Source organism: Peromyscus leucopus, chromosome 19 (assembly GCF_004664715.2).
Source record: "Peromyscus leucopus breed LL Stock chromosome 19, UCI_PerLeu_2.1, whole genome shotgun sequence".
Classification (NCBI taxonomy): domain Eukaryota; kingdom Metazoa; phylum Chordata; class Mammalia; order Rodentia; family Cricetidae; genus Peromyscus; species Peromyscus leucopus.
In genome coordinates this window covers 21616030-21635967 of record NC_051079.1, presented here as the reverse complement: position 1 = coordinate 21635967, position 19938 = coordinate 21616030, and the positions used below count along the sequence as shown (strand labels likewise).

Genomic DNA, 19938 nt, shown 5'->3' with positions numbered 1-19938 from the left:
CAGTGTGGCCAATCAGAGGCTCTGATAAACCAAAATGAAAAACTGAAGATAACTCTGGCAGACATCGGATACCCAGACAAATCATAGAACACAAAACACACACACACACACACACACACACACACACACAAACACACACACACACCATAAACTAAGTTCAAGCAATCTTCAATTTTTAAGGAGCCATTAAAAAACTATGCCCATACGGCATCTTTTTTCATGTAATTTTTTTTTCCTCCACATTTAAGCAGGATTTTTTATTGCATTGAATTTTTAATTTCGGTTATTCTCCTTTACATATTCATTTAATTTGTTTATGCATTTTTATCACCACTGTTGAACAGCATTTCTTCTTTTCCTTAGTTTCCTATTTTTCCGCTTGGCCCCTGTGTCTCGGCCTTTCCTTACCCCATCAGTAGTAGTGCTCTGGCTTTACCTCGCTGGCTTAAATAAACAAACAAACAAACAAACAAACAAACAAGAAAACCCAACACCCTTTAAAATTCCCATTCTTCCATTGATCTGAGTTTGTTTTGAACGTTCTCACTACTGAAGCGTTTGTTTTGTCTTCAGTGTTGTCTATTATGCCTTCCTTCACCTCACTGACTCCCTCCACACTCGCCCTACGGAGTTTCCCACTTCACAGACCCTCCGCCCACTGGTGTATTAGGTGCAATGGCTAATCTCAAGCCTCTCTCTAGATCTCATGTGGTCTGATGATGTCACTGCTACAGCAGTCCGTCCCCTTCTCACTCACTGATACAGGACTGAGCCTTCAAGAGTAGACTGTTCAGTAAAATGACTGCCGTCCCCAGACTAAGAAAGACATCCAAACCAATAAGTCCGTAAATCACTACAGAAATACAATACACATACTGAAGCAGCTAAAATGCCAGACAAAAATTTCAAAACTTTTCTGGTAAAAATGATCAATAACCTGAAAGGATACAAAGCAGATAAATTAAATCCACTCCCAGAGAGCTGAGTCAGCAACACACAGGAGAAAAAGTCTACAAAATAGATGAGAAATCTGAATGGAAAAAGCAATACAGAAAAAGAAAAAGCAAGAAAACTTGAGATTTTAGGTGTGTGAGGGGGGATGTTAGAAACACAAACTCAGTGAATCAAATAATATGATGGTGTGTACAGTGTTTTCTCGTCTAACAACTGTCATTATAGAGGAATGTATTTCTTTATCTAAAGGCAAGTTGCATAAAAGGGTATTAAGTGTCACTTGTGAAAATGGAGTCTGGGGTAGCAAAGTTATGGTCTCTAAACAGAATCCCTCCAAACCCTCCTGTATGTGGGTATTCAACAAGGTTTAACATTTAACAAAGACAAGGACTTCTGAAGCTCATTTCCTGTCCAAGGGAAATGTGAATTAGCAGTCACAGAGAACCTCAGCTCAGAACTATTTTCTTCAGTGGTGGAGCCACTGGTAAGGTACGTGACTTCTGTAAAGTAAACCTAATAAAACTCATTTGGTTATAAAAACAGGACAAAAACAAAAAATGTCCATAAGAAGGTATGAGGGAGCAGGGAGCGGGACAAGACAGGATAACAAGGTTAAGTGTGATTAATATACTATATACTTGTATGTGAAAAGGCCAGGATGAAATTAACATTACAACTGATATACGCTAATAAAATATACCAGAAAAGGGTCCAATATTTCAGTTACAAATACAGACAATAAGGACAGCTATGGCCCGATATAACTCCTTACATGCTTTTTCTTCGTCTTCACTATCAGAGAGCACGGCAGCCTTCCGCTTTGCTACTTTCTCCTCGTCCCCCTCCTTTTCCTCATCTTCATCACTGTCCATTTTCTGCCTTTTCGGTTCTTCCTCCTCACTGTCTGAGCTGTGGAGTCTTTTTCTGTCTGTATGGCCCTCTGACTCATTCTGCATTCCCGAATCTTCCCTCTTATTCTCTCCATCACTATCATCTGACTCGGGCTTGTCTTTGTGTCTGGAGGCATCCTCAGCTTCCGAATCACTAGCAGGTCCTTTCTGAGGCTCCTCGCTCTCCGAGTCACTGACTCGGGGTTTGGGGAGATCCTCGCTTTCCGAGTCACTGGCCTGTGGCCTTGGAGGATCCTCACTTTCCGAGTCGCTGACTCGGGGTTTGGGGAGATCCTCACTTTCTGAGTCACTGGCCTGTGGCCTTGGAGGATCCTCGCTTTCCGAGTCGCTGACTCGGGGTTTGGAGAGCTCCTCACTTTCTGAGTCGCTGATCCGAGGTTTGGGGAGCTCCTCACTTTCTGAATCACTGATCCGAGGTTTGGGAGGCTCCTCATTTTCTGAGTCACTGGCCTGGGGTCTTGGGGGGTCTTCGCTGTCAGACTCGCTGACTTGAGGCTGCAGAGTGTCCTCGGCTTCAGAGTCACTGGCAGCAGGTTTTCTAACCTCTTCCTTTTCGGAGTCACTTGCATGCCCATTAAGAAGCTCTTCGTTTTCAGAGTCGCTCCCATGCTGGTTGACATCTTCGTTTTCAGAATCACTGGCAGGAGACTCTGCATGCTCCTCAGATTCAGAGTCACTGTCCTTTGGCCTGTGAAGTTCCTCACTTTCCGAGTCACTGGCATTAAGATTGGAGGGCTTATCATTCTCAGAGTCTGTTCCATTATGTCTCTTGTTCAAGCCATCTTCTCGATCACTAGTTTCATTCTGAAAACAAGGAAAAATTAGCACTGTCAAAAAAAAAAGTAGTGCAACCTTAAAATTCTTCAGCAGTTTTTTTAAAATGTAGGAATATGTGTATACTTAAAGAAGATTGTTCATCCTATACCAATAAAGAAACATCACTTTAACCTAAGGCCAGTCTGTGAAATGGATTGTCATAGTCTGATTCCCAAAAAGAAGTATAACCAAATCTGTAAAGCATACTCCTATATGGAGAGGTCTCTATTTTTAAAAACAGCCTTAACTCCTCATATAATTCTAGTTACCCATAGAAATATAAGCAAACATACAACCAAGTTTTTCACAAAGGTATAATCCTGAATTTTATAAAATTAGCATTATTTTAAGGAAAAAAGCTTTAATATAAAAACTTTAATTATTCAAATAGTCAAACAGAATATATTCATTCACCCATGAAAATCTCAACAAACTAAAAGCCAGCATTACACCTGGCTGTTTCCTGTTGGTTCACTTTTTCTTCATAACAAGAAAACAGGCTTCCTTGTAAACAGAGGATGTGGTGTACACCTGTCAGCACTCAGGAGGCTGAGGCAGGACGGATATGAGCTTGAGGCCTGCCTGGGCTATAAAGTAAAGTAAGAGACCCTGTGTCAAAAAAAAAAAAAAAAAAAAAAAAAAAAAAAAAAAAAAAAAAAAAAGGAGGGGGGCAGGGATGAGAAGGAATGGTAAAGAGGAAGGAATATGGGGAGGGATAACTAATACTTAAGGCTTTTTGAAAAAGTCATATAGGGGCTGGAGAGATGGCTCAGAGGTTAAGAGCACTGCTTGTTCTTCCAAAGTTCCTGAGTTCAATTCCCAGCAACCACATGGTGGCTCACAACCATCTGTAATGAGATCTAGTGTCCTCTTCTGGCTTGCAGGGATATGTGCAGACAGAACACTGTATACATAATAAATAAATAGATCTTAAAACAAAAAAAGAAAAAGTCATATGGAAATCTACTACTGTGGAAGCTTCCTAGAATATATAGACATATAAAGAAGAGTTTAAATGGAACTAGTATATAACAGTGTGACAATACCCTAACTGGTTAGCACATGCTACCAAATAAAAACCCAGTACCAAGAACAGGATTTCTTTTTGAATAACTCTTTCAAAATAAAGTCCAAGCCAGCCATGGTGGAACATACTTGAAACCCCAGAACTAAGGGGTAAAGGAGAGCCACACATTCAAGGTTAGTCAGGGATATACAGTGAAGAACAGGCTAGCCAGGGCTACATAGCAAGACTCCAGAGAGACACAAACAATATATTAGTTACTTCTCTTCTGCTGTGATTCCAGCACCGTCATCTTCAGCAGGCATGCATGCAAGGCACTGGAGCAGCACCTGAGTACTCACATCTCTGCCCACAAACAGGAAGCAAAGAGCTCTAACTCAAAATGGCACGAGACTTATGAAGCCTCAAAACCTACCCCCAGTGACATACTACCTCCAAGAAGGCCATACCGTCTACTTCTTCCCAAATAGCCACCAACTGAGCACCAAGTGTTGAAGAGTTATAGTGGACCACCATAAGTCAAACCACAATAGACACAGAGAGAAACAAGGTTCAAGTTACAAACGTGATATATACATCATATAAAAATGATGAAAAGATAAAAATTAAGCATGCCAAAAACAAGTATTTTAAGATTTATAGTCTAGAACCTCAATTTCCAATAAAATATTCTGTCCTAAAAAGTGTAAGGAGAAGCTCAGTAGCATGGCTCAATGGGAAGGTCACTTGCTACCAAGCCTAGTAACTCTGAGTTTGGTCCCCAGAATCCACATGGTAGGAGAGAATTGACTTCTCCAAGTTGTCCTCTTGTCCTCTAACCTACAGATACCCCCCCACACACACACACACAATAACAACAAAATCCCCCAAAAGAGGTAAGAGAGCTAGGTCTTAAAGTGCACAGATGTAGCAGTTGGTACCACAGGACATTAACACAAGATTAACATGCTACAGGTTATTTCAAAACAGAGATAATTGGGTCTTTCCCTGAAGTACCATCAATAGTGTGACATGGCTCTAACTACTAAACCCTAAACTTCAACGTAAAAAACAAAAACAAAAAACCCAAATTTTAGTTGTGCATGGTGGCATGTACCTTTAATCACAGAATTCAGGAAGAAGAGGTGGGTGGTTAGTTTGAGGCCATCTAGGGCTACATATTGAGATTTGGGAGGGAAAATAAATAAATAAAAAGCCTAAAATTTAAATACCTCAGAGAGACAAGCTAACTGGCCCAAGGAAGTTGGATGTGACTTAACTCACAGCGGTTAACAGGCAACACAGAAGCACTAGGAGACAACATGAGTGGGGTAGCCTTCCCAAAGTATATCTGCTACCCTCTAGCCTAGATTTCCTAACACATGGGATATGCACTGCAAAATAAGCAACTATTTTATTTATTTATTTATTTTTTAAATTACACTCATGGTATTAATCACATTTGTGGTATTCATAGATTACATTCGCAGTATTCATTCAATTATATATATATATATATAAAATTTTAAATGTCAAATGTCATTTCTTGAAGGGTGTAGGAGGTCTTAATTACAGGCTTAAAGCACAATGGGAGGACCCCGGAGGACAGAAGTTCGCTACTGATGGTTTACAATCTTGCATCTAAGCTGTTAATGCCCATTATTCACAGACAAGGAACTTCCCTTAGGCATTCAGGAGGGTGGAACCTGGTAGGGAATTAGCACTGGGAGGATATCAGGGTCAAAGTGTGCAAGCAAGGCAACAGTTACCCAAAACGGGGGCCAGGGCCCTGCAGGTCCCCTTTTATTAAAAAATAAGCTTCTGACTTGGGTTGCGTGGGATGTCAGCAGGTCACCTTACCTGTCATGGAGACGCCTGCCCAGGCCACACAGGTGCTCTGTCTTAGGTTGGTGAGTGCCCCCCAGGAATTACCCGTCTCTGAATACTCACAAAATAAGCAACTATTACAAGGATATTACACAGGATACCAACTATGAAACATGAATTACTATCATTTTAAAATTTTACTTATTTTTTTTGAAACAGGATTTCACTATGTAGTTCTGGCTGTCCTGGAACTTGCCATGTTGACCAGGCTGGCCTTGAACTCAGAGACGCTTCTGTCTGTGCCTCCTAAGTGCTAAGATTAAAGGTGTGCTTCATCACACTTGGCTCCTATCATTTTTAGCTTCATAAACACCTGGGCATTCATTCATTATGTAGCATGAAGGGAAGAAAAAGAGCAATAGCCCCAGCCAAGAAAGCTAGTTTTGGCCATAGGCACACAACACATCTTCTATCTCAGAACCTGGAAGGCAGAATCACTCAGACCTCTGTAAGCTTAAGGCCAGCCTGATCTAAATAGTGGAGTTCCAGGCTAGCCAGAGCTACATGGTGAGACCCTGTCTCAAAACAAACACAACCAAAAAGAAAAAAGAGGAAGAACTAGTAAACAGACTCAAGCAGAGGGTAAAGACATTACAGAATTTGAGAAGACTGTATTAAACATTATATAGCTAAAAGGTCTGAAAGTTATTAAAATACTTTAAATTTTTGGGCCATTTTTAGCAATCAAACTGAAAACTTAAACTTTTTTTTTTTTAATAGAAATCAGAAACAAGTATAAGAACATTACAAATTGTCACCGAAGTTTCTTTTCTTTCTTTCTTTTTTGATTTTTTGAGACAGGGCTTCTCTGTGTAACAGCCTTGGCTGTCCTGGAACTCACTTTGTAGACCAGGCTGGCTTTGAACTCACAGAGATCTGCCTGTCTCCCTCTCTTGAGCGCTGGGATTAATGTGTACACCACCACTGCCTGGCCAAATTTTCTTAAAACACAACCCACCCCCACCCCACCCCACCCCCACTCCAACCAGGGCCAAGTATCCAAGATTGGCCTCAAATTTACTATGTAGCTAGATGACTTTGAACTTCTAATCCTTCTTGATTCTACCTCCTGAAGGCTGGGATTACAATCGCACACAACTACATCCAGTTTATACAGTACTAGGAATTGTACTCCTAGGAACCGGAGGGGATTATAACGTTCTAGGCAAGCACTCTATCAATTGAGCTACATCCCCAGACCAAATGTCATCTTTTTAACAAGCAAAAAATTCCCACTTAGAACTGTCAGAAAACCAAGCACTTTGAGGATCTTACGAAGCTTTAGAAATGTCTGTATCTCAAGTTTTCTTTGCAACCTTTCACACTGCATTTATAAATAACTACTGGTTATCTATCATAACAATATTGTTCATTTCAGCATTCAAATAGCAATCATGCTGTTACAGATTAGGTCCACAGCACATAACAGAAATAATAGACATTTCAGTTGTGAGCCTCAGCCTTTAACTGCTGAGCCACCTCTCAGCCTGAATTAACATTCTTAAAGTGAAAAGAAAATAGCTGTAAAGCAATGGTTTGTAATATGAGGGGAGGGAAAGGAAAAGAAGGGAGAGTCTTTATTAAATATCACAATTCTATCAATCCAATGTAAGCTCCCAGGGAGAATTGCAATGTTTTAAAAATTCAAGTTTTACCAACCGGGTGGTGGTGGCATACACCTTTTATCCCAGCACTTAGGAGGCAGAGGCAGGTGGATCTCTGTGAGATCGAGGACAGCTTGGTCTACAGAGTGAGTTCCAGGACAACCAGGGCTACACAGAGAAACCCTGTCTTGAAAAACAAAACAAACAAACAAAAAACTTGGCAGCCATAAAGTTTGGCAAAAACACTCATGAAGCCTTTTCCATCCTTCTCTCTGCACAGAATAGATTTTGTGCAACATAATGTGAAAGATAAGAACAGAGATTTTAGAGTCACAGAACCTGGGAAACCACAGAACTGCCAATTTCCATCGTGTGACCAAGAAAACATGCTTAGTGACTCAGAGTCTCTGTCAGAAACAGGAATTATACTTTAAAGGGCTGCTCTGAACATTAAATGCATGAAAAGCTGCTAATAACAAAACCTTACTACTTACAATTATTAATTATACAATTGTTCAAGACACAGCACAAACTTATCTTATGATAGTAGAGCTAGTCATTCCTGTCATATCCCCCTACAGTATCTTCTATTTCTACATCACCCAAAATGAGACTCCACCTCTTTTCAAAGTCAAAAATTTTAAATTTATTTTATATGCATTGGCTCTGTGTGTGTGTGTGTGTGTCTGTGCGCGCGCGCGCCTGCAGAGCCAGAAGAAGGCATCAGATCTCCTGGAACTGGAGTTATAGGCAGCTGTGAGCCACCATGTGGGTCCTGAGAATAGAACCTGTGTCCTCTGTAAGGCAATTAAGTGCTCTAAATCACTGAGCCATCTCTCTAGACACCCATTTTGACAACATTTTATAAAATTCATGGAACAGTACTTATATAAAACACCACACAAAGGGGGTCAGGGTGATGGCTCAATGGTTAACAGCACTTCCTGGAGATGTAGGTTCAGTTCCTAGCACTCACATGGTGGCTCACAACTATCTGTAACTCCAGTTCCAGGAGATCTGATGCTCTCTTCTGGCCTCCAAGGGCACTGCATACATGTTACAAAAACATAAATGGAAGTTGAACATACACATAAAATTAAAAAATAAATTTTTAGGGCCAGGCGGTGGTAGTACATGCTGCCTTTAATCCCAGCACTTGGGAGGCAGAGCCAGGCAGATTTCTGTGAGTTCGAGGGCAGCCTGGTCTACACAGTGAGATCCAGGACAGGCAACAAAACTACACAGAGAAACCCTGTCTCAGGGGAAAAAAAAATTTAAGCTGGGTGATGGCACAAACCTTTAATCCCAGCACTTGGGAAGAGGCAGATGGATCTCAATGATTTGAGGGCAGCCTGTTCTACAGAGCAAGTTCCAGGCTAGCAATAGAGTGAGACTGTTTCAAATACAAAGTTCACTCAAACTTGCCAGGGAGTACACAATTTGAAAATATCCCGGGTTTTTCAGAAAGCCATTAAGATGGATCTAGAAGAGTTTCAAACAGCAGTAGCTACCCTGTGTCCTCATTCGCTCCTCAGAATGGGCCAGTGGAGGTCAATGACCTTCAGCCAGGAATCTCCAGTCTCCTCTCAATCAGGCAAAAAGTAAATCTTATGGTGGAGATGGTAACTAAGGCTATTTTCACAGAAACCTGTGGCCACTCCATGGTGTGGTCAGACCAATCTGGTCACCACTGATTAAATCCCATTGACTGGTTGATAACTGTTGCTACTGATATACACTCAACTCTCAAAAGTAAAAGGTAAGGAAGGTTTGGGGCCCAACACTGAACGGGGAGGCCCATGAGCATTAATGACACCAGACACTTTATTTCCTGTCAAATGTTTGCAGAGATCATTTTTAATATGGAAAGGTCCTGAGAGCCAGAAAAAAAAGTAGAAACAAAGTCAAATGAGGACCTCCAGAAGGCACTAAACTTTACTGACCTCCCAGTGAAAGCAGTGGGATCAAATTTAAAGTCTCTGGAAAAGGTCTCCAGGGCAAAGAGACATGAAATTCCTAAAATCAGCAAGAGGCCAGAGTCCGCAATACCTGAACCAAGACCACTTTCTTTCCAGTCTCAAAGCTTATGATTCTAACATAGAGATTCTATTCTAGACCATCCAATTACATACTCAGGCCCTCCTACTCCCACCCTCAGTGGGACAGCTTTCTTTTTAGAGGAAGCAAGATACCCTGCCTTAAGATGACTTTGTGGAGGCTAAATCCTGGGTGAATGCATTCCAGATCAGGGGTCCTATCTTCTGTCTCATCATTAATCAAAGGCCATACCTTTGGCACAGCATTTAGAAAATATAAAGGCTCTTGTCGCCAGCTTGTAAGAATATGACAATGAGCTACCTCATCCCTGGCTCTTGCTGAGAGCTCAGCTTCCATAGCTGTGGTGTCAGCCAGGGGAAATTCACCATTTTCCCACCACTAGTTTCAGAGTCCTAGAGAAAACACAGTCTTAAACGAAATCATTCCTGGTCACTCCCAAAGAAATGGACTTTATATATAACCAGACTTGAGGAAATTGTGGCAGAAGGCACTTGGAAGGGATTCAGAGGCTACACTAGCTACACTTAGGCCAGTTAGTTTGTAGGGCTGCACCAGGGACTACAGCCAGGAAGTGGGGCTAAAGCGATGGCTCAGCAGATGAGAGACCTGGTGCTCTACCAGAGAACCTGAGTTTGACTGCCTCAAAACTCCAATTCCAAGGGATTCGATACACTCTTCTGGCTCTGCAGGTACCAGGAATGCATCTGGTGCAGGCAAAACACACATAAATAATAACAAAAAGAGACAGCTAGGAGTTGTCATTCTGGAATCACACTGTTCTTAGAAATTATTCATTCCAAAGAGCCAGAATTTGGTGGGATTATTTTATAAAGCAATATATGCCACAGTGCATTATTCAAAACAGTGTAAACAAGGGACAACAAGGAAGTTCAGTAGCCTGGTGTAGTGAAGGAAAAAAAGGAGCTTTGACCCTCTACATGCCAACAGTTAGAGGATCGCTGAATAAGCACTCGACTGCAAACATGAAGAAACTAACAGTACCTTGTGGATATGTACTATGTAGCGAGGTCCAGAATGGGCCTTTGTCATTATTTCCCAAACATAGCATTCCAACTGTATAGGTATGGAAAGTAGTCTAGCAACAACCAAAAGCATAGAGAAAAGTGCCTATTACACAAAAACTATACCTTAAAAAGAATTATTTTTGAGATGGGGAACTGACTAGTAGCCTTCCTCTTTTCCAAAGTGCTAGAATTTCAGGCATGAGCCACCAGGCCTGGCTTGCTATTTTAAATATGTTACTTTTTGGAGCTGAAACTCCAACCCAAGGTTTCACGCATGGCAAGAACTCACACCACCACTAAGCTATCCCCATCACTGGTGTCATTTATATAATAAGCAATGTGAGCATCCTTGATGGCAGGGATCAATTTCCATGGACAAAGGGATGACTGTACTGTTATATCCATATTATGAAGTCATTAAAACTACCCTCAGTGAGATTTTCTTAATGACATAGAAAACTACTTAATATGCTATCTTAAGCAAAGAGATAATATACAGACACAAAATGTACATAATATCTTAAGTAACTTAAAAGTACTTAAGTAACTTATGTGCACAGGAAGGGGGCCAATATGTAGGAGAAATAACCTCAAAAAAAAAAATCTCTACAAGTCACTTCTGAGACAGTAGCATGTTGATCTTAATTTCTTCTTTAAAATGATTTAATTTCCAAGTTTTCACATGTACATTTACTTATTTAGGATACGTACTAGTACAGATAAGCAGTTGTCACTGTTTACCACTAAGTATGAGGTTGAGAATATCTATCTTAACAGGTTCCAAGCTGACACAGTTAATACTGTCCCAAGGCAGAAACTTAAAACGCCACGATAGATGGTTCAGCAGCCAAGAACACTGGTTGTTCTTTCAGAGGACCTGGGTTCAATTCCTAGCACCCACATGGTGTCTGTACCTCTATAGTCCTAGGATCTAATACCCTCTTCCAGACTCTGCAGGCAGCAGGCACACACTCAGTATACAGACATACATGCAGGCAAACCACCCATACACACACACACACACACACACACACACACACACACACACACACACACTAAGATGGAAAAAAAGCCACATGTTAAAAGTACTGCAAAGATTTACACTGTCAATTTTTTTTTTTTTTTTTTTTTAAGATTTATTTATTACATATACAGTGTTCTGCCTGCATGTATGCCTGCAGGGCAGATGAGGGCACCAGATCTCATTACAGATGGTTTTTGAGCCACCATGTGGTTGCTGGGAATTGAACTCAGGACCTCTGGAAGAACAGTCAGTGCTCTTAACCCCTGAGCCATCTCTCCAGCCCCACTGTCAATAAATCTTGCCAAGAGTGATGGCACAAACCTTTAACCCCAGCACTCGGGAGGCAAAGGCAGGTGGATCTGTGAGTTCAAGGCCACCCTGGTCTACAAAGCAAGTTTCAGACAACCAGGGCTGTTACACAGAGAAATCCTGTCTCAAACAAAACAAGTTAAAATTTTTACTTTTAGGGGCTGGAGAAATGGCTCAGTGGTTAAGAGCATGAGTTGCTTATCCAGAGGACACAGGTTCAATTCCCAACACCCAATTGGCTGCTCAGAACTATCTGTAACTCCAGTTCCAGGGGACCTGATGACCCCTTCTGGCCTCTGAAAGCATCAAGCATACACATGGTGCATGGACATACACAGAGGCAAAACACCCATACACATAAAATATAAAGAAATCTTACTTTTATTATTTGTGTGTGTGTGTGTGTGTGTGTGTGTGTGTGTGTGTGTGTGTGTGTGTGTAGGTGCGCGTGCACACACGCCTCTAAAGGCCAGAAAGGATCCCAGATTCCTTGAAGCTAAAGGCACACCTGACAAGGGTATGCCACCTGGGTCCTTTTAGAATAGCAGCAGGTTCTTTTAACCACTGCACCATCTTCTCAGTCCCTACACTATTAATAATTCTTACCTGTCATTAATTTAAAATAGAACTTAACTTACTTAATAGTCTCTAAAACACTGAATGACATCAAAATACCTAAATAAGAAACCATTCTAGAACTTGTAATTTGCTCTCTGACCTTCCATGCCCCTTAGAGATTACAATCCCTACACTTGCTCTTGGTGTCCCTTGAGGACTTTAAACATACTGTCACTGGAGGCAATGGCAGGAATGTTCTTCCCCTAGAGACACATGCCTACCTGGCTATTTCCTTGGCCTCCTTCCCCAACCATTCCCTTCAAATAGAACTCCATTGTATTAAGGCCTACATGGACCTACTCAACATGGAAGACTACCTTCCATTTTTGTACCCTACATTGCTCTAATTCTGTTCTAATTGTCACTTTCTAACAAACTATACAATTTATGTATACATACACATTATATACATATAGAGTATACACACACATATATAGTTTAATGTCTCTTTCTACTGGAAAATAAGCCCAATAATGGAATTTTGACTTTTAGTCATGAGTATGTCCAAAGCACCTTTAAAAAAAGCATCACACACAGCAAGTGCTCAACAAATTAAGTTCAATGTATACATGAATGTTAATGTATAAACTGAAAAATGACATAACTATAATGAGAGTCAATACAATTTCTAAGACATATCTACTACGTAAAATTAGACCATTTTCTATGCTTATGTAACAAATGTCAGTCATAAAATTCTTGGAAAATACATCCACCTTTATCATTCCTATTTCTTTTAGTGTACATCTACTGAAGACTTATACTGATTTATTGGAAAGGTACAATTTTATGTTGTTAATACTAAGAGAGGCTATATGACTAGAAAGGTATATTAAGTAGTTTCAAAAAATATTTGGGACAAATATTAAAATGTATACAAAATTCACCACTATTTGGTCACTAAACTAAAACAGCTTTTAAAACTACTTTTGCCATAAGTACAGTTGACATACCTGTAATCCCAGCTACATGGAAGGCTGCTAAAGCAGAAGAATCAAAAAGTTCACGACCAGCCTGGGTTACATAAAGAGAGTTCAAGGCTCAGCCTGGGGAATTTAGTAAGAGTCTGCCTTAAAAGTAAAAATAGGGCTGGTATGAGATGGCTCCATGGGTAAAGGCATTCATTTGCCACAACCTAAATTCAACCCTCAGATTCCACTTGGTGGAAGGAGAGAACTAATTCCTGCAAATTGTCCTCAGACCTCCACAGCATGGCACGCCCAGCCCTCACCCCTAAATAAATACAATGAAAAAGAAAAAGGTAACTCAGTGGTAGTGTTTACTTTCCTAGCAGATGCAAAGCTCTGGGTTTAATCCCAAGCAACACAATAACAAAACAAAACAAACACAGTAAGACAGTACATCTGAGTTACAGCCCTAAACCTTGCCAAAGATCCAACAAGTCTAATTCCTGACACAAACTAATAAATTTTATCTCCCCTGACTATTTCAAGTGGTATTGTTGACTGCAAATGCTTACTGCTCTTGCCAGATATTATTTAGGGATGGTGAAGCCTACTAACAGATCATACTCTGAATAAACAGGCATAGCTGAAAAAACTGCCTAGTATTTAAAATCTGACCCACCACAACTTTTTCCCGTGATTATCAGTGACCAGACCATCCCTATTCATTTGAAAATAATCTTCTATTAATTTATACCCTTTACGTTCAGGGATGAAAGCCTAAAGGCTGAGGCAATCTCTAAAACTCCCAAATAAAACAGGTGCCACAGAAATGTAAGGAAAAGCCTCCCCAAAGACACTGTACCTCTGAATGCCGGTCTATACTTCCAGTGTCGGATCCAGACTGCTGCTCATTTACATCATCCTCACCATCTGATCCTGAATCCCGCTCATCCTGTACTGGGGTAGCACCACCATCATCTGCTTAAAAAAAAAATAAAACCTCACTTAGGGTGTAAGATAGACGATATCTGTAATAATGTTTATGATTACAGTTAAAATGAACATCCACAGTTAAGATGAGCACACCTAATATAAAAGCCAAAAGTTACTACTATTGAAGAAGCATAGCTACTGAAGCAAATGTTCTGAAGAAAACCACAGAACACTCACATAAACACCAACAACTAATACCATGTAATGCGGCACATAGAGCAATGAAAACATTTCATAAAGGCGAAGTCTAGAAAAACCACCAAATGCCAAGTCAAAATCATCTAAATAATAGTTTCAATTTTTATTGTCTATCTCTCCAGGGCACTGACCATGCTCTAATGCACTATATGACTTAACAAGTTATTTTGTTTACGATGGACTTTTTTTTGATTCATAACTGAATCTCTGGAGGCCAGAATACTGTGTTACATGGTATACAGGAAGTGCTTATTTATAAATGGAGAGCACAAGGAACTTTAGCCCAGAAATACTGAAAATTCAATTAATTATAAACTATAATTTTATAGAATAAATAGTAAATATGAACTGTCACCTAACCTTAACCAACACCTTAAAAATACAAAGTAAAAGTATCCGAGAGGTATTTAGGGATACTAAAAGACACGACTTGATTAGCAGTTTAAGAAATAAGTAAAAAAAAAAAAAAATTAAATGAAACAGTCAACTATAAGAAAGCCAAAACTGCAGTATAAAAATGGATGACTTTCATACTGATGAGATAGTCTATTCATCTAAAGGGTAAAGTTTATAGCTGGGCATGGCGCAGGCCTCTAATCCCAGTGCTGGGGAGGTGGATACAGAGGCAGGAGGATCTCTGTGAGCAAATTCCAGGACAGCCAAGGCTGCACAGAGAAAAACCTGTCTTGAAAAACAAACAAACAAAAAGCCAGACATGAATAATTAATAATAATAACAACAGCTAAAAACACAGCTTTAATCCTAGCATTAGGGAGGTGGAGACAGGCTGATCTCTGAGGATTCCAGGCCAGTCTAGTCTACAACGTGAGTTTCAGGCCAGCCAGGGCTACAGAGTGAGACTGTCTCAAAAAACAAAAACAAAAACAAAACCAACAACAACCAAAACAAAGAATGGTGTATTAGGGAATTGCTGTCTTTGTGCTACCTCAATTTTTCTTCTAACACAACCTACCTACGAACCATATTACACTGAAATTTTTTTTTTTTTTTTGGTTTTTCGAGACAGGGTTTCTCTGTGTAGCTTTGTGCCTTTCCTGGAACTCACTTGGTAGCCCAGGCTGGCCTCGAACTCACAGAGATCCGCCTGGCTCTGCCTCCCGAGTGCTGGGATTAAAGGCGTGCGCCACCACCGCCCGGCTTACACTGAATTTTTTAAACTTCATTTTAAAATGCCAATGAACTGAAAAATATTTTGAAAACGTGAAAAAATGTTTTAAGCAAAACGGCAGCGGAGGTCCAGGACGACAGAGTCTGTCGTCATCACTGTTAGGTCATTAGCAATTGAAGTCAAAACAGAGAACAGCTTAATTCTTAACCATCTATTATTGCAGTACTTTCCATACAGAAAGTCCAAAAGAAATCAGCACACAGCTGTTTTACCCCAGGCAGGCCCTTGCCTTGTTCATCTTTACACTTAACGTGCCCTAGCATAAAAGTGGAGCCGATTTAGTGCAGAAGGCACGAATGTCACTCTAAGTACCAGGGACTCGCCCTTTGCTTTAAAAATACGTATGTAACTTAAAGAACCTGCGCTTTCTTCCCGGGAAGCCAGTATTACGGGAGACATTAAACTAGCCCTAACTGGTAAAAAAGAGTCTAGGAAGGATCCCCGTCCCCCACCGAGCAGTTTCTTAGGATCCTGGGGAAAAAAAAAAAAAACCTCAACTCCTGACAATCCCCGTAAAAGGACAGACCTGCCCCCTGGGAGACAGCCGCGACAACTTGAGCGAAAACCCGGGACGACACATCCCCTGAGGACGTCCCTCTGCGGGGCTCCAGCTCCCGCCCCGCCTCGCCGGGACACCGGAGGAGGCAGGAAGGGGACATCCTCCCTCCCCCGCCCCGGGGGGGCCTCCTCTGCCCTCCCGGCTGGCGCAGCGCGGTCCCAGCCGCCCCGACCCACCTGACTGGTCCCCGCTGTAGTACTCGGAGTCCATGGCAGGCGGGCTCTTCGGCGGGGAGTGTCCGCGACACGCGCCGCCCCCGTCGCGTCCTTCCTGGCGGGGTGACCTCCCTCGGCGGCGCCGCGCTTCCGCCCGGTCCCGGAGCCCCGGAGAAGTCGGCGGCGGCGGGCCAAGGTGAGGCTTCGCCCCGGAGAGCCCAGCAACGAGCAGCCAGGGCCGGACCTCACAGGCCGGCAAAGTGAAGCTCGGCGCTCAACTTCCCAGAAGCACCTCTGGGGCCAAAATGGCGTCTGCCCCACGACCCTCAAAGAGACGCGACGCGCAGGCGCCGTCACCCTCCCGTCGGCCAATCAGAAGGTGCGGTGCCAATGTGACGTCACGGCAGCATCGGGATGGAGCCTGCTGGGAGAGTAGCGTGGGAGCGGGAAGTTCGGCTGTGCTTAAATACGGACCGCGAGCCGGATTTGGATGTCTGTCTCCAGTGGGGGTAATGGTATTCGCTGGGCTCTGTGTCCGAGCTTGCTGTGAGGAACATTTGAGTTTCTGCGAAAAAGGAAAACCTGCTAAAATTACATTTTTTTTTTTGATTTTTCGAGACAGGGTTTCTCTGTGTAGCTTTGCGCCTTTCCTGGGACTCACTTGGTAGTCCAGGATGGCCTTGAACTCACAGAGATCCGCCTGGCTCTGCCTCCCGAGTGCTGGGATTAAAGGTGTGCGCCACTACCGCCCGGCTTAAAATTACATTTTTTAACATTCGGCCAGTTCCAGTTCCCGCCCTTATTTTAGAAGGAAAGTAGCGCGTTGTTCTCTGGGACTTGTAGTTAAAAGGTTGGGGAGCGCTGATGAATTACTTAAGGGAGCTCTCAAAAGCGTCTTGCCTGTGCAGGGTCTCGGGTTGAATTCCCTTCGTCAAGAAAGTTAAAAAATTAGATAAAAGAAAGTCATAACATAAGATGATTGGTACTCATAAAACGTTTCATTCCCTTTCTTTACAAAATAAATTGCAACTGAAAAACTATTTAGTCAACAAGTAGAGATCTTTGTCTTAAGAGTCCCTTGATACCTGGGCAATGGTGGCACACACCTTTAATTCCAGCATGGCAGAGGCAGATGGATCTCTGAGTTCGAGGCCATCCTGGCCTACAGAGAGTTCTGTAGCAGGAATCTTAAAAGTTCTTATTAATAAAATCAAACCCGAGGCCAGTTATTGGGGTCCATGCTGGTAGATCAGAGAGACAGGACAAGCCACAGCTATCTCACCTCGCCAGATCCTCAGCTGGTCCTGTTTCCTCAGACTGGAAGCCTCTGAGTCCTCATCCAGAATGAATCTCAGCTGAACTGTGTTGCTCCATAGCCTGAAAGCTTAACCAGCCCCATGCTTAACCAGCCAAATGCTGGACCAGCCAAATTCTTCGTTTCTGGTTCTCACGCCTTATATATCTTTCTACTTTCTACCACCATTCCCTGGGATTAAAGGCTGGCTTTCTGGGATTAAAGGCGTGTCACCATGTTTGGCTATTTCCAATGTGGCCTTGAACTCACAGAGATCCAGAGGGATTTCTATCTCTGGAATGCTAGGATTAAAGGTGTGAGTGCCACCATTTTCTAGCCTTTGTATCTAGTGGCTGTCTGTTCTCTGACCCCAGATAAATTTATTAGAGTACACAATATTTTGGTGAACACAATCCACCACAGAGTTCCATGACAGCCAGGGTTACACAGAGGATCCCGGTCTCGAACCTGCCCCCCCCCCCAACAAAAAAAACTCAAAACCTGATAGAACCTTGTTGAAGAAGCAAGTAGCTACTTAAGGATCTTCATGCTCATCTGGTTCCAGGACTTCTCTGTTGGTAGTCCTCGGTCAGGAAGAGTTGAATGATAGTTGAGGAAGTAATGGCTTCTCTTTGCCACAACAGATTAGAGATTTCTGTATATGGGTGGCAGTGGCAGTGGGCATCCCTCTTTGTGTTAGGAATTCCCTCTGTCTCCAGGTTAGGATGTTGGAGTGGATAGTGTTACAGGCATACTTGGAGTCAGTATAGATGTTAACCTGTTTGTCTTTGGCCAGGGCGAGGCCCTTGTGAGGGCTGCTGTCAGTTCTGCCTGTGGCAAGGTGGTATGGGGAGGAAGGGACTTGACCTCGAGGAGAGTGTGTGGGGTGGGGGAGTGGGGGTATCCTTGGATAATGGCATATTTGGCTGTGTGGGAGGGCAGTGTTGGAACTGCCATCTATGAACCAGTCGTGGTCTGTGGGGAGGGGTAATTAAGGATGTGTGCAAAAGGATTCACGATAAGATCCAGGATCTCAGAGCAGAAATGAGAGGGGAGATATGAGTCAGTGGCTGGGGAAGTAATAGGGGGTGGGGGTGGGGGGTGGGGAGGGGGTAGTGCAGGGAAGGGTTCAAAGGTGAGAGGGTGGGGTCCAGAAGAAAGGTATGGAGGATCTACTCCTAAAATGAGGGTCAGGAGAGGGCGGCCCAGTGACTTCAGAGATCTCTGAGTGAGTGTAAAGTTAGTGTATAAAGCAGATTTGTGGGACAGAATTTTGTTAGCTTCTGGACTTAGAAGCACAGCGACAGCCAGGTCTTGTAAGCATGAGGTCCATCCTCTTGGGACCGTATCCATTTGCTTCAACAGATAACCTTCAGGAGAATAAGTATCTCCTGCCTTTGAGGAACTGCTAGCACTTGTCCTTGATTGGAGGAAAGGAAAAGAAAGGAGGTCCAAGGGCATCCAGGAGTCTCAGGGTAGAGGCTCTGGTGAGACTGTGTGAAGAGGAGAGGTTCCATATTTAAAGGTCCAGTAAAGCCATGGAGTCTCTCTTTGTCTTGGTAAGGTACATGTGAACAGCTCTTACCAGAGAGGAAGAAACAGACCTAGTTAGCAAACAGTCGGGGTACAGACCCATTGTAACATGAATCTTAAAGGGTCTTATTAATAAAAACAAACCTGGGAGCCAGGTATTAGGATGAACGATGAAAGATCAGAGAGACAGAACACAAACCACAGCTGACATCACCTTGCCAACTTCTCAACGGATCTCATTTCCTTAAACTGGAAGTCTCTGTGTCCTCATCTAAATGAACTACTGCTAAAAGCCTAAAAGCTTAACCAGGCTCTAGTTCCTGGTCCTCACACCTTACATACCTTTCTGCTTCCTGCCATCACTACCTGGGATTAAAGGCATGTGTCACCATGCTTGGCTTTTTCCAGTGTGGCTTTGAACTCACAGAGATCTGGATGGATCTCTGCCTCCAGAATGCTAGGATTAAAGGTGTGTATGCCACCATTTTCTGGCCTCTATGTTTATCTAGTGGCTGTTCTGTTCTCTGATCCCAGATAAGTTTATTAAGGTACACAATATATTGGGGGACACAATATCACCACAACCCATGCCTTCTTTTTGGACACCTAATAGCCCTCGGAACCCAGAGCATTGAGACTGTGGATTGGCAGAGCTTGTCCTGGAGACTCGGGCTGCAGGAGAGAAGGTGACCCACAAACTGCACAAGGAAACTAGGAGAAATGTCAAGGGACGCTAAGTCCTTTTGTAGGGCTTGTCCCTGGAACAGGCTACTGTCCAAGTAGGTTGTTGAGAGTTTAGAGTATTAGGCTCCTTCCTTGACAGTAAACTGAGGCGTGAACGGAGGAGTGGAGAGGGGGGTGTGGTGATATAGTAAAAAAAAAAAGGCGACTTAAGTTGAA

General features: G+C 42.6%; 1 protein-coding gene across 6 annotated transcripts in view; it reads right to left on the bottom strand.

Moving 5' to 3' along the window:
* The window catches only part of Iws1 (interacts with SUPT6H, CTD assembly factor 1), a 44253-nt gene extending 27729 nt beyond the window's left edge, over positions 1 to 16524 (bottom strand). For 5 of the 6 annotated variants that reach the window (XR_003734244.2, XR_003734245.2, XM_037197029.1 and 2 more), the window contains exons 1-3: positions 16233 to 16524; positions 13980 to 14095; positions 1727 to 2669 (exon numbers count right to left, since the gene is read on the bottom strand). Coding sequence is in view for 4 of the 6 variants with exons in the window: in XM_037197029.1 (XP_037052924.1) it covers positions 1727 to 2669; positions 13980 to 14095; positions 16233 to 16266 (1093 nt within the window). In the remaining 2 variants the exon portion in view is untranslated. The remainder of the gene's footprint in view (positions 1 to 1726; positions 2670 to 13979; positions 14096 to 16232) is intronic. The other variant, XM_028867069.2, reaches the window with a different exon arrangement.
* Positions 16525 to 19938: the final 3414 nt, after the last annotated feature.